The 15,315-nt window shown below is 44.4% G+C and overlaps 1 protein-coding gene across 4 annotated transcripts in view; it reads right to left on the reverse strand.

Annotated features, from left to right (window-relative positions):
• Positions 1–792: 792 nt before the first annotated feature.
• The window catches only part of LOC129855664 (rho guanine nucleotide exchange factor 18-like), a 42,432-nt gene continuing 27,909 nt past the window's right edge, over positions 793–15,315 (reverse strand). For 2 of the 4 annotated variants that reach the window (XM_055923564.1, XM_055923567.1), the window contains exons 11-18: positions 15,097–15,282; positions 12,834–12,971; positions 12,433–12,554; positions 11,110–11,157; positions 10,580–10,765; positions 10,144–10,351; positions 9,314–9,344; positions 793–1,231 (exon numbers count right to left, since the gene is read on the reverse strand). In XM_055923564.1, coding sequence (XP_055779539.1) covers positions 1,222–1,231; positions 9,314–9,344; positions 10,144–10,351; positions 10,580–10,765; positions 11,110–11,157; positions 12,433–12,554; positions 12,834–12,971; positions 15,097–15,282 — 929 coding nt within the window. In that variant the 3' untranslated portion in view covers positions 793–1,221. Of the gene's footprint in view, positions 1,232–9,300; positions 9,345–10,143; positions 10,352–10,579; positions 10,766–11,109; positions 11,158–12,432; positions 12,555–12,833; positions 12,972–15,096; positions 15,283–15,315 lie in introns of all 4 variants that reach the window. The other 2 variants (XM_055923565.1, XM_055923566.1) reach the window with 2 other exon arrangements.

A 15,315-nucleotide genomic window follows, 5' to 3' on the forward strand; every position in this document is an offset into this window, starting at 1 on the left:
AAAATAACCTCTCACCCAATGTCAACAAAGAGCTGATCGTGGACTTCAGGAAACAGCAGAGGGAGCTAGAAACACAAGCATATCGTTACACCCGCAATAACATCTGCTAAACACGTGTATGTGACAAATAAATTTGATTTGATCCAGTCGTGTAAGACACACTGGAACTTGGTCTGTGACATGTTTGAGAGGTTGGTGGTGCAGTGGTCGGCAGTGACAGACGTGCTGTCCAACCGGACCGTCACCAAGCTGCATGAGACCAGTACTCTTGAGCTCCCAAAAAAATGCTAGCAAATAATGACAGAGATCAAGTATGTCTTGGCAACCCTAAAATGAGCAACCACCACCATGTAATCTGAAAGGTGTCCATCTTCAACATATATCCCATCACATTCAGGCTCCTGCAAACACATCTCCTCTGCGGAAAGGATGACAGTCCCTCGGAAAATACATGCAGGTATTAATGTAGATTAAAATTAGGCTATATTGTATGTAGGTTAATACAGTGTTGTTAAAATTAGCATATATTGTAGGATAATAGTAGCCAAATGTTGTTCCTGTCATTGAGAGTATTAGAATAAACAAAACCATACATTTTTTGCATATTTATGAAAAATCTTTTTGAAGTATAGGATATGCAAAATTGTATAATATTTCTTTCAAAAATCCTTTAATATCGAATTGAAATAGCAAATGTTTTAATTTGGAAAATGAAATGAAAGGTTTTACAATTAGCTGCTTCTCAATGAAAATGTCTGTTCTTCGTACGCATGCAATTCACACAGGAGTAGGTTATCAGGGGAACAATTATTTTATTTAGTCAAGTTAATCTGCCAGGGTGCTAAAAAGGAGTAAAAATGTGCATTTGAATTTACGAAATGTCTGATCAATTTTATTCAAATCGTAAAAGAAAATTGTCCCTCAATTACAACAAAATTCTTTGTTGATAAATCAAATGCATCAAAGGAATCAAAACCATAGCCTTAATAATATGTAGGCCCAATTGAAGCCTCTAAATATAGGTTATCATTTCACAAAGCCATTTCGAATGCCAACATCAGCGAATGCAATTCCGAACCTGGGCCAGGATTCATCACCTTGGAATCGACAGCGCCTCAAATGCAACGCCAAAGATAATCCGAAACAGGTATAGTCAGCGGAGCTCCGTGGTGAATGGAATGAACGGAAAACGCCTCCATCTTTTATTTTCTATAGGTCATGTCATTTTACTCTGTGGAGAAAAAAAAAGAACAGTTAATGAGGGTCGGTTAGTCGGCAGCAAAATTGACAGAAATTTGCATCCCTATTGTCTCATCTTGCAATGATTTTGTCTGTAATGTTATTTAAATTGCGTGTCGAACCCCAGGAAGACTAAAATCAAATCATATTTGTCTCATGCGCCAAATACAATTGATGTAGACCTTACCGCTTACTTACAAGCCCTTAACCAACAATGCAGTTAACAAAAATATTTACTAAATAAACTAAAGTAAAACATTTTTTTAAAGTAACATTAAAATAACAATAATGGGGCTATATACAGGGGGTACTGATATCAAGTCAAGGCCTTCATATGACACCGCCTAGTATATGGGTCCTGGATGGAAGGAATCTTCACGCCAGTGATGTACTGGGCTGTAAAGCAGTACCCTCTGTAGCGCCTTACGGTCGGATGCCGAGAAGTTGCAATACCAGGTAGTGATGCAACCGGTCAACTTTTTGAGGATCTGGGGACCCATTCCAAATCTTTTCAGTCTCCTGATGGGGAAAGGTACTGCCCTTTTCATGACTTTCTTGGTGTGTTTGGACCATGATAGTTTGTTGGTGATGTGGACACCAAGGAATTTGAAATTTTCGACCTGCTCCACGACAGCCACATCGATGTGAATGGTGGCGTGTTCGGCCCTCCTTTTCCTGTCCACAATCATCTCATTTGTCTTGCTCATTTTGAGTGAGAGGTTGTTGTCCTGGCACCACACTGCCAGGTCTCTCTGACCTTAAGCTGTCTCATCGTTGTCGGTGAACAGGCCTACCACCGTTGTATCGTCAGCAAACTTAATGGTGTTGGATTCGTGCCTGGCCATGCAGTCGTGGGTGAACAGAGAGTACAGGAGGGGACTGAGCACACAACCCTGAGGGGCCCCGTGTTGAGGATCAGCGTGGCAGATGTGTTGTTGCCTACCCTTACTACCTGGGTGCGGCCCATCAGTAATTCCATGATCCAGTTGCAAAGGGAGGTGTTTAATCCCAGGGTCCTTAGCTTAGTTATGAGCTTTGTGGGCACTATGGTGTTGAACGCTGAGCTGTAGTCAAGGAATAGCATTCTCACATAAGTGTTCCTTTTGTCCAGGTGGGAAGGGAAGTGTGGAGTGCGATTGAGATCTAGTCATCTGTGGATCTGTTGGGGCGTTATGCAAATTGGAGTGGGTCTAGGGTTTCTGGGATAATGGTGTTTATGTGAGCCATGACCAGCCTTTCAAAGCACTTCATGGCTACAGACACGAGTGCTATGGGGCGGTAGGCAGGTTACCTTCGCTTTCTTGGGCACAGGGACTATGGTGGTCTGGTTGAAACATATAGGTATTACAGACTCGGCCAGCACATTTTTATTTCACCTTTATTTAACCAGGTAGGCTAGTTGAGAACAAGTTCTCATTTACAACTGCGACCTGGCTAAGATAAAGCAAAGCAGTTCGACACATACAACAACACAGAGTTACACGTGGAATAAACAAACATACAGTCAATAATACAGTAGAGAAAAAAAGTCTATATACAGTGTGTGCAAATGAGGTAAGATAAAGGAGGTAAGGCAATAAAAAGGCCATGGTGGCGAAGTAATTACAATATACCAATTAAACACTGGAGTGATTGATGTGCAGAAGATGAATGTGCAAGTAGAGATACTGGGGTGCAAAGGAGCAAGATAAATAAATAAATACAGTAAGGGAATGATATAGTTGGACGGGCTGTTAACAGATGGGCTATGTAGAGGTGCAGTGATCTGTGAGCTGCTCTGACAGCTGGTGCTTAAAGCTAGTGAGGGATATATGAGTCTCCAGCTTCAGTGATTTTTGCAGTTCGTTCTAATCATTGGCAGCAGAGAACTGGAAGGAAAGGTGACCAAAGTAGGAATTGGCTTTGGGGGTGACCAGTGAGATATACCTGCTGGAGCGTGTGCTACGTGTGGGTGTTGCTATGGTGACCAGTGAGGTGAGATAAGGAGGGGCTTTACCTAGCAAAGACTTGTAGATGACCTGGAGCCAGTGGGTTTGGCGACTAGTATGAAGCGAGGGCCAGCCAACGAGAGTCTACAGGTCGCAGGGGTGGGTAGTATATGGGGCTTTGGTGACAAAATGTACGGCACTGTGATAGACTGCATCCAATTTGTTGAGTAGAGTGTTGGAGGCTATTTTGTAAATGACATCGCCGAAGTCGAGGAACGGTAGGATGGTCAGTTTTACGAGGGTATGTTTGGTAGCATAAGTGAAGGATGCTTTGTTGCAAAATATGAAGCCCATTCTAGATTTCATTTTGGATTGGAGATGCTTAAAGTCTGGAAGGAGAGTTTACAGTCTAACCAGACACCTAGGTAAAGTCAGAACCGTCCAGAGTAGGAATGCTGGACGGGCGGGCAGGTGCGGGCAGCGATCGGTTGAAGAGCATACATTTAGTTTTACTTGCATTTAAGAGCAGTTGGAGGCCACGGAAGGAGAGTTCTATGGCATTGAAGCTCATCTGGAGGTTAGTTACCACAGTGTCCAAAGAAGGGCCAGAAGTATACAGAATGGTGTCGTCTGCGTAGAGGTGGATCAGAGAATCACCAGCAGCAAGAGCGACATCATTGATGTATACAGAGAAGAGAGTTGGCCCAAGAATTGAACCCTGTGGCACCCCCATAGAGACTGCCAGAGGTCCGGACAACAGGCCCTCCGATTTGACACACTGAACTCTATCAGAGAAGTAGTTGGTGAATCAGGCGAGGCAGTCATTTGAGAAACCAAGGCTGTTGATTCTGCCGATAAGAATGTGGTGATTGACAGTGGAAAGCCTTGGCCATGTCGATGAATACGGCTGCACAGTAATGTCTCTTATCGATGGCGGTTATGATATCGTTTAGGACCATGATCGTGGCTGAGGTGCACCCATGACCAGCTCTGAAACCAGATTGCATAGCGGAGAAGGTACGGTGGGATTCAAAATGGTCGGTAATCTGTTTGTTGACTTGGCTTTCAAAGACTTTAGAATGGCAGGGTAAGATAGATATAGGTCTGTAGCAGTTTGGGTCTAGAGTGTCTCCCCCTTTGAAGAGGGGGATGATCGCGGCAGCTTTCCAATCTTTGGGAATCTCAGACGATACGAAAGAGGTTGAACAGGCTAGTAATAGGGGTTGCAACAATTTTGGCAGATCATTTTAGAAAGAGAGGATCCAGATTGCCTGGCTGATTTGTAGTGGTCCATATTTTGCAGCTCTTTCAGAACATCAGCTATCTGGATTTGGGTGAAGGAGAAATGGGGGAGGCTTGGGCGAGTTGCTGTGGGGGGTGCAGGGCAGTTGACCGGGGTAGGGGTAGCAAAGCATGGCCAGCCATAGAAAATTGCTTATTGAAATTCTCAATTATAGTGGATTTATTGGTGGTGACAGTGTTTCCTAGCCTCAGTGCAGCGGGCAGCTGGGAGGAGGTCCTCTTATTCTCCATGGACTTTACAGTGTCCCAGAACTTTTTTGAGTTTGTGCTACAGGGTGCACATTTCTGTTTGAAAAAGCTAGCCTTAGCTTTCCTAACTGCCTGTGTATATTGGTTCCTAACTTCCCTGAAAAGTTTCATATCACGGGGGCTATTCGATGCTAATGCAGTACGCCACAGGATGTTTTTGTGCTGGTCAAGGGCAGTAAAGTCTGGAGTGAACCAAGGGCTATATCTGTTCCTGGTTCTAAATGTATTAATTTATTTAAGATGGTGAGGAAGGCACTTTTAAAGAATAACCAGGCATCCTCTACTGATGGGATGAGGTCAATATCCTTCCAGGATAACCGGGCCAGGTCAATTAGAAAGGACATGCTCTGAGTACATGTCCTGGTAATCTGTCTGGCCCCGCGGCCTTGTGAATGTTGACCTGTTTAAAGGTCTTGCTCACATTGGATATGGAGAGCGTGATCACAAAGTCGTCCGGAATAGCTGGTGGTCTCATGCATGCTTCAGTGCTGCTTGCCTCGAAGCGATCATAAAAGGTATTTAGCCCGTCTGGTAGGCTCACGCCACTGGGCAGCTCGCGGCTGGGTTTCCCCTTTGTAGTCCGTAATAGGTTGCAATAGTTTCCAGCCACATCCGACGAGTGTCAGAGCCGGTGTGGTAGGATTCAATCTTAGCCCTGTATTGACGATTTACCTGATGGTTGATGGTTTGTCTGAGGGCATAGCGGGATGTCTTATAAGCGGTCTTTAGTGCCCCGCTCCTTGAAACGGCAGCTCTAACCTTTAGCTCAGAGAGGATGTTGCCTGTAATCCATGGCTTCTGGCTGGGATATGTACGTCACTGTGGGGACGACGACATCGATGCACTTACTGATGAAGCAGGTGACTGAGGTGGTATACTCCTCAATGCCATTGTATGAATCCCGGAATATATTTCAGTCTGTGCTAGCAAAACAGTCCTGTAGCGTAGCATCCGCATCATCTGACCACTTCCGTATTGAGCAAGTCACTGGTACTTCCTGCTTTATTATTTTTTAATTTAACTGTTTATTTAACCAGGAAGGGCTCATTGAGATTTAAAACCGCTTTTTCAAGAGCGTCCTGGCCAAGATTGGCAGCACCAAGTCATTACAAAAATTAAAGACAAACAACCTGAAAAACTACAAGTAATCTAATAAAAACCATAGAATTCACAAGAGTATAACAAAATCAAAAACAGCAAATTAAAAACATTGACAGGTCAGGGAATCAGTCTCAAGATCATTCATCAGTGATTTAAAAATACCAATCGGGACAAGTTCTTCCAGTTTAAAAGTATTTTGTAAGGCGTTCCAAGACGATGGCGCAGAGTACATAAAGGCCCTTTTACCAAATTCAGTTCGGACATTTGGAACAGTTAGCAGGATAAAGTCCAGCGAACGAAGAGAGTACCCACCACATTTCTGAACAACAATAACAATGCCCAAATAAAAAGGTAGAAAACCCCAAATGGCTTTGTGAATAAAAGTATACCAGTGACTGAGCCTACAAGTGACTAGAGAAGGCCAGACAACTAGAGAAGGCCAGACACTATACAAAGTGCAGTGGTGCGTAAGGGTTTTGCAGTTTAAAATAAATCTCAAAGTGCCATGGTAAAGGGTGTCAATTGATCTCAAACACTGAGCGGAAGCATTCATATATAAAATATCCCCATAGTCTAGTAAAGGCATAAATGTAGCTGATACTAGCCTCCTTCTGGCTTCAAAAGAAAAACTATCAAAAGCCTTAGAGAGATCAATAAAAAGTGAGACACAGTGCTGTTTTTTGTCAAGGGCTTCAGTGATATCATTTAAAACCTTCATGGCTGCTGTAATTGTGCTATGCTTCTTCCTGAAGCTCGATTGGTACATTGATAAAATAGAGTTAGTAAATAAAAACTATTTTAGCTGTTCACTCACGGGTTTCAAGTATTTTCACCAGGGGTGACAGCTTTGAGATTGGCCTATAATTATTTAAAAAAGAGTTGGATCTCCCCCTTTTAAAAGTGGTAGCAAAAATGCTGATTTCCAGATTTTCTGAATTTCATTACATTCCAGGGTTAGATTGAACAGATATGTAAGTGGTTCAGCTATGAAATCAGCTGCCAGATTTAAAAAGCAGGGATCCAAAAGATCAGGACCTGCAGGCTTTCTCTGATCTAAGGATTTCAGGGCTTTATGTACCACCTGCACTGAGAATGGCAAAAAGCTAAAAGTTTGACCAGCTCTCACTGGTTCATCCACACAGGGTTGTACAGAGACAGAGGACACTGAATCAAACAGCCTACCAGATGATACAAAGTGCTCATTGAAACAATTCAGCATTTCAGTTTTGTCATATACAGCAACAGAGTTCTTCAAAACACATGACGGTAATTCATTAACATAATTTAGTTTTTGCTTGTAAGCAGGAATCAGGAGGACAGAATTATGGTCAGATTATGGATTGGATTGGATGGATTGCAACTGGATTGCGAGGGAGAGCTTTGTACGCGTCTCTGTGTGTGGAGTAAAGTTGGTGTAGAGTTTTTTCCCCTCTGGTTGTGACATGCTGGTAGAAATGAGGTAAAACGGATTTAAGTTTGCCTGCATTAAAGTCCACGGCCACTAGGAGTGCCGCTTCTGGATGAGCATTTACTTGTTTGCTTTTGGTCTTACACAGCTCGTTGAGTGTGGTCTTAGTGCCAGCATCGGTTTGTGGTGGTATATATATGGTAAATATATGGCTATAAAAATATAGATGAAAACTCTCTTGGTAGATAGTGTTGCCTACAGCTTTTTATTTTATTTATTTAACTAGGCAAGTCAGTTAAGTACAAATTCTTATTTACAATGACTGCCTACCAAAAGGCACAAGGCCTCCTGCGGGGACGGGGGATTAAAAATACAAATAAATACAAATCTAGGACAAAACACACATCACGGCCTCCCGGGTGGCGCAGTGGTCTAGAGCACTGCATCGCAGTGCTAACTGCGCCACCAGAGTCTCTGGGTTCGCCCCCAGGCTCTGTCGCAGCCGGCCGCGACCGGGAGGTCCGTGGGGCGACGCACAATTGGGCTAGCGTCATCCGGGTAAGGGAGGGTTTGGCCGGTAGGGATTTCCTTGTCTCATCGCGCTCCAGCGACTCCTGTGGCGGGCTGGGCGCAGTGCGTGCTAACCAAGGGGGCCAGGTGCATGGTGTTTCCTCCGACACATTGGTGCGGCTGGCTTCCGGGTTGGAGGCGCGCTGTGTTAAAGAAGCAGTGCGGCTTGGTTGGGTTGTGCTTCGGAGGACGCATGACTTTCGACCTTCGTCTCTCCTGAGCCCGTACGGGAGTTGTAGCGATGAGACAAGATAGTAATTACTAGCGATTGGATACCACGAAAATTGGGGAGAAAAGGGGATAAAAAAATAATAAAAAATAAAAATAAAAAATACACACACATCACGACAAGAGAGACAACACAACATAAAGAGAGAACTAAGACAACAACATAGCATGGCAGCAACACATAACACAGCATGGTAGCAACACAACATTACAACAGCATGGTAGCAACATAACATGGCAGCAGCACAACATGGTAGATGGTAACTTGGTTGCTTATCATGAGTTACTCTACCTCAGGCGAGCAATACCTCTAGAATATCTTAATATTAGACATCGCGCACCAGCTGTTGTTGACAAATAGACACACCCCTACCCCTCGTCTTACCGGACGTAGCTGTTCTGTCCTGCCGATGCACAGAAAACCCAGCCAACTGTATATTATCCATGTTGTCGTTCAGCCACGACTCAGTGAAACATAAGATATTACAGTTTTTAATGTGCCGTTGGTAGGATAGTCTCGAACAAAGCTCATCCAGTTTATTCTCCAGTGATTGCACCTTAGCCAATAGAACGGATGGTAGAGGCAGGTTACCCACTCGCCCACGAATTCGCACAAGGCACCCTGATCTCTGCCCCCTGTATTATCCTTCTTTTCTTCATGCGAATGACGGGGATTTGGGCCTTGTCTGGAAGCATTATTATATCCTTCGCGTCAGACTCATTATAGAATTTTTTTTTATTCCAGTTCGAAGTGAGAAATTGCTGTTCTGATATCCAGAAGCTCTTTCGGTCATAAGAGACGGTAGCATCAACATTATGTACAAAATAAGTTACAAACAATGCGAAAAAACACACAAAAATAGCACAATTGGTTAGGAGCCGTAAAACGCCAGCCAACCCCTCCGGCGCCATTCCTACCTAGCTGTCATCATGGCATCAGCTAATAGGGGATCCTAATGAAATGAAATAAATAAATCACTTTAGATTGCTTTCTATCTGGGGGTTCAGAACATTACAGAACCAGTATGGTGTCCAATCAAATACGCATCTTTCGATGTCAATTGTGTAGATAATCTTCAAAGAAAACCAATGGTCCAAACCTCTTATCATAATCCGTTCAAAAGTTATTTGAGTTTTTACCCTTGTAGGATGGCCAGAATTAGAGTGACTAAATCAATAGAGGCCAGAAGAAAAAAAAGTGTTACATTTTTTTTCTGAAAATTGCATCACGTCAGCTAGGCTGGATTCTGTGAAAGAATGAAAGCTACTGGTTACCTGACACACTCACTTTCCACTTGAACTCATCTTTCTTCTCGAATCTGCAGGACATAAAACAATATAGAGGTAAGATGGATAACGATTGAGACTTGACATGTAGTATTTTCAGATTTTAGTATACACTTTTCATATTAATTCGAAATTCATGTTAAAAAAAAAAAGCATATTTCTGTTAAATGTCAACAGAGCACTGAGCGTATACCAAGCTTTTTTTTATTTTAAATTCCTTTTAGATTTAATTTAGCTCATATCATGCTAATTTAGCTTTTTGCAATCAGTCGGAGTGACAAGTGTTCAGTCAGACAGACCAAGTCCTTTCTCCTGCACAGTAACAGAAATGTTTTCTTTGCTGGATGGGGTAAGAGGTGAGGGGGAAGAGAGAATAGGGAGTGTGAACTTCCAAAATGGCAGATCAGGGCCAACCACTCTTTAGGTTATGGCTTGATGAATTTGGTTTTGTTCACTTGGTAGGTCACCAGACAACTCCAAAAGTTTTCATTGGGAACCACCATTGAGTTGTAGGGTTGGGCCATGTAAGCCATGTGCAGGTATGGATAGCACAGCGATTCACATGGATCTAGGGTATAAGTGTGTGTATGCGTGTGATTGCGTGTGTGTATACGTGTGATTGTGTGTGTATGTTTTAGGGGCGGCAGGTGAGAGCATTGGGCCAGTAACCAAAAGGTTGCTGGATCGAATCCCCAAGCTGACAAGGTAAAAATCTGTCGTTCTGCCCCTGAACAAGGCAGTTAACCCACTGTTCTCCGGTAGGCTGGCATCGTAAATACGAATTCTTAACTGACTTGCCAGGTTAAATCAAATAAAAACATCGTCACCCACCTCGATTGTCTTGCTCCAGGTGTTCCTTCTTCACGTTGCGGGTCGACTCCCTCAGTCTCTCCAGATCCTGTTGGTACATCTCCCTCTGTCTCTCCAGCTCCTCTCTCTTCTCCTCCAGCCTCCTGCACTCCTCCTCTCTCTGCCTCAGCCTGTCCTCTGCGGCCTCTGCCTGCAACCGGTGGCGCTCCCGCTCCCTCTCCCAACGAGCCTGGGTAGAAACAAGATTCAACTTGACTAAATGCAGACTGGAATAATACTGCATTAAGTAAAAGTCATAGGGTGAGTTTGAGGTCGTCTTGTTTTGTCGGGAATTATCATGATCGTATTAATGTGGTTCCCTTTTACTAGTACTATGAGATTTAATGATCTACAGAGTGCAATTGTAATGAAGACGACCTGGAGGGCGACCATGAATCTAATTTCGACTGTGTCTCACCTGCTCCTGTCGGTGCAGTAATTTTAACTTGTGGAAGCTGGCCAGCTCCTCCCTCTGCAGGGCCAGCGTCCTCTGTTTCTCCTGCTTCAGGAGCACATTGCCGCGGTGACGGCCGGGGAAGGAGGCACGCTCAGTGAGGGAGGTGCGCTGCAGCTTGATGTGGCTGTCTTGCTGGGTGATAATGGCCTAAAGGGGGAGGGGAGACCGGTGGAGAGGAGGAGATACGTGGGTCAAATTCTGGAAAGCATGCTTGTGGTCACGGACCATAAGCAACCAAAAGCCTAGTCTAGTAGTCTCCATATGATGTCATTTGATCATTTTCATTGACATGCAGACAGACGGGGTCTGGCGTCTCGCATTGGTAAGTGTGGAAGACCGCAGTCCGATTGATTGTTCATGGCCCAGTCACGCACAGACACACAAAGGGTTGGAGCAGAGCCACATGCTGGAATGAGCATGGAAGTGGATGTGGAGAGGTTGTTACTGAGGGTATCTAGGGAAACGCGAGTGAGCAGTGTTGTTTTGTTCACCTGCAGGCTGTAGAGTCTCTGAGACAGCATCAACACCAGGTCAAAGAACTAGGGAGACCGAGACAGGAACGGAAAGAGAAGATCAAAATACACTCTAGGTTTGGGATTGTACACCTGTGAGAGTATGCAGGTCATGGAAGAACTGGGACATTTCCAGCTATCAGGAATTGTGTACAGATCCTTGCGACATGGGGCCGTGCATTATCAAGCTGAAACATGAGGTGAAGGCAGCGGTGAATGGCACGACAATGGGAGGGCCAGGGGATCTCGTCACAGTATCTCTGTGCATTCAAATTGCCATCGATAAAATGCAATTGTGTTTGTTGTCCGTAGCTTATGCCTGCTTTTACCATAACCCCACCATGACATCAGCAAACCACTCGCCCACAGGACGCCATACACGCTGTCTGCCATCTGCCCGGTACAGTTTAAACCGGGATTCGGCCGTTAAGAGCACACTTCTCCAGCGTGCCAGTGGCCACCAACGCCAAACTGCAGTCAGGTCAAGACCCTGGTGAGGACGCCGAGCACGCCGTGCACGCTAAAAGTTTTCTGACAGTTTGTGCAGAAATTCTTTGGTTGTGCAAACCCACAGTTTCATCAGCTGTTCGGGTGGCTGGTCTCAGATGATCCCGCAGCCGGATGTGGAGATCCTGGGCTAAGGTGGTTACACGTGGTCTGCGGTTGTGAGGCTGGTTGGACTTACTGCCAAATTCTCTAAAATGACGTTGGATGCAGGTTATGGTGAGAAATTAACATTTAATTTACTGGAAACAGCTCTGCTGGACATTCCTTGAGTCAGTATGCCAATTGCACGCTCCCCCAAAACTTGAGACATCTGTGGCATTGTGTGACCAAACTGCACATTTTAGAGTGGTATTTTATTGTCCCCAGCACAAGGTGCACCTGTGTAATGATCCTGCTGTTTAATCAGCTTCTTGATATGCCACACATGTCAGGTGGATGGATTACTCTTTCATTACTAAGTACTGGCAGCGTAAAGTAGCTTTTGTTCTGTCCCCATTCGGAATATTGGGTCATCTAATCTATTTATCTGGAAATACTGGTACAGTTCGCTACCTAACTAACAGTTCAGGTTGAGAGTAGCCCTGAAGAACATTTCTGAACGACCTCGTGTGATGCTCTTATCACTGTTTACTCAATATAAACTACACTGCTGGCCCTGTTGTGGGGACAGGGAGTGTGTTGCCCTGGTCACACTGGAACTTAAGTTGTGGCTCAGTCTGTCCTTTCAAGACATTTTCTCATCCATTTTTGCTGTGTTTGTTAACGTGAGTGAGTGTGTGTGTGTGTGTGACCCACCGGTGGCTGCTCCAGGGTCTGGCTGGCCTGAATCTCCTTAAGCTGGGTGTCAGCGCGGGCTCTCTGGCTCCTGTCTCTGGCCTTGTCCCCTCCACTGTAGTTCTTCTTCTTCACACTGCCTTCTAACAAACACATGTTTGAATAGACTATGGGAATTAGGGCTGGGACGATACCAGTATTGCAATACTCGTTAGTATCGTGCCTATGAAACAAAACACAAAGCGGACTCAACTTCTTTAGGAAAACAGCCCTAATGTTGGAAACAAACATCCTTATGATGACATCCCAAGTCACATTTAAGCTATAGCACACAATGTTTTCTGGTATTGCATCAGCCCTAATGGGAATACAATGGTGATAGAGCACATGTAGACCAGGGCAGGCAGGTGGAGGGGACTTACTCTTGTTGAGGATGGTGGGGCTGCTGTCGTAGCCCTCGAAGGTGTCTGCCCCCCTGGGCATAGCCCCGGACCCTAACCCCTCCTCTGGACGTGGCGCTAGCTCTGTCACACCAGACAACAGGTTCTGAAGGTTCTCCACTGGAGAGCACGAGGGAGATGAAGGCAGGTAGAAAGAAAGAAATATTAATAATAATGTTTTAAGAAAGAACAAGAGTAGTGAGGACGGAGCTAACCTTACTATTTTTACAGTTGGGTAAAGTTGTAGTTTTTTGGGGGGGGGGGGGGGGGGTTAATAAAGCTGCACAAATGCTCCAAAATGCAGGTGTTTCAGCCTAGCTCAGTGCTTTCTGTGGTGATGGGGCAAGCCAGCGGAAAATACGGAGCGTAGAGGTTGGTAATGTTCTCTAGTTACGCTGTGATTGGCTCCGTGTCCTGTTACTCATGGGGACACTACATCACCAACAAATCTAAGGGTAGAGCTCGAAAATTCAAGCACCTTGGGTGCTGCCATAGAGTTACAATAGAAGTGGCCAACCACGAAGGCTCAAGGTCATTGGCCACACATAAAATGATGTCACATCACATATCTACAGCAGCTTTGACTGGGCTGATCATGTCAACAACATATTTCAAAATCTTAGCTAGCAAGCTAGCAGTCATCATGAATCAGGTCGACAATCTACTAGCAAATCCTTTTTAATCCTTATCATATGAAGAGAAATAATGAAGAGAAATTATAGATAAAATGTATCGGTACTCATCGGACACTGGACAAACATTACATAACAAGTTGGAAATTGCAAATTCAACAATGATTGGTTTGGAAGGAATCAGTGGCTAACAGCAAGCATTGCAAAGCAATCACTAGCCTGCTATTCAGTGGAGTGGGTGTGTGGTCCCAAGTCTTGGTTTAAGGGTCTCTTTTCCAAGTTTATAGGGATAAACATTCAACATTGGCCATGGTGTTAATCCAGCATGACTTCTGTCGGGCTCAAAAGAAATGGAAACTCAGAACTGGAAAATCTGATTTCAGTGAGTTCAAGACAACTGGGAACTCGGAAAAAACGGGCTCCGACTGGGAAAATACGTTTTGAACGGTCATCCAACTTGGAATTGCAAGTCAGGAACTAGGGCCTCTTTCTAGAGCTCCGACCTGAAGATCACTGACGTCATTCAGTGTTTCAACCTTGTTTTTTCCCCCAGAGTTCCCAGTTGTCTTGAACGCACCACAAATCCAGAGAATGGCAGACTTTGATAACAAAGTTTGAGGACAAAATTTGCCCACGTAGGACTGCCGCACCACCTTCCTGAGTCCAAAAATGTCTTGTATGCTGCTGCATAAATTATGTAATATGCCAGGGATATATGTATACTGTAGCTAAGAAAGTAATACTAAGTGTATGTTGTGTAGTAAGCTGTTAGTAGCCCATGTGCCCCACCCTAATAATTTGGTCCAGGTTCCCCTCCTAATTTCACCTACTGTTTTGACTTGGTGGTGCACATGTAGCCTATAGCCTGTTTTAGAGAAATGTAATCATTGAATATTTTAAGAGCTTTCATTGTCTGCTTATATGCCCCCTTTATTTATCACACGGTTCTGGCTTGGTGTACAGGGAGAATACTGTAAGAACGGCCCATGTTCTTGAATTCTGTCGCTGTACATTTCAAAAGTGCTGAACAAATAGTTATATTGACTACATCCGTCTTAGCTTGCTCATTAATGTCTTAATCGAAATTACGGATTGCCTCTTATCTGCTCGTCGTACCCTTAAGCCATAGTTTGTAAATCTCAATTGTCAGTAGAAACCACATTTCTTTAAACAGGTCAGCCATATCAGCAGTTTTTTTAAAGGCAGTAAATGAGGCTGAATTAACTGTTTTGCTGCCAGACAAGGCTCTGCTGATAGCCAGGTGTAGCAGTGGTAAGGTGTTGGGACAGCTTTACTTAGGTCCTAACAGTGTGTGGCCACCGTTTGTCACCGTTATAGTGTAATTAATGTATTGTTTAGTGTTGTGTTTTGTAGTGGGTTTGCGGGCATGCATCTCAAAAGTTTATATTTTTTTGTTTGCCCCACCAAGTTTTACATGCTAAAATCGCCCCTGGTTGAGTGTCTGTCTGTATGTATGTAACACAAACTAATCTATTCACTCTGAATGTGAATTACATTAATAATTTGTTGTCTTGTGTTGGATCAAAAACCTATACACTATAACAAAAGCCAGTGTATTGTATTCTGTACTGCACGTGTTGTGTCTGTTGTACCTTCAGTGATGGCTCCCTTGAGCAGCGTCTCCCCCTGGTGGAGGTCTGAGGCATCACCACGCAGCAGCAGATGGGCGCGTGAGGCCATATCCTCAAGACCAGCCACGGACTCTGCCATGTCTGCAAACAGCTGCAGCTTCTCTGTCAGACCTGCCACGTTCTGGCCATCCTTCTGGCTCAGACTATCTGGGAGAGGAGAGAGGGACAGAAGAATAGAGT

Source organism: Salvelinus fontinalis, chromosome 5, assembly GCF_029448725.1.
Source record: "Salvelinus fontinalis isolate EN_2023a chromosome 5, ASM2944872v1, whole genome shotgun sequence".
In the NCBI taxonomy this organism is placed as follows: Eukaryota; Metazoa; Chordata; class Actinopteri; order Salmoniformes; family Salmonidae; genus Salvelinus; species Salvelinus fontinalis.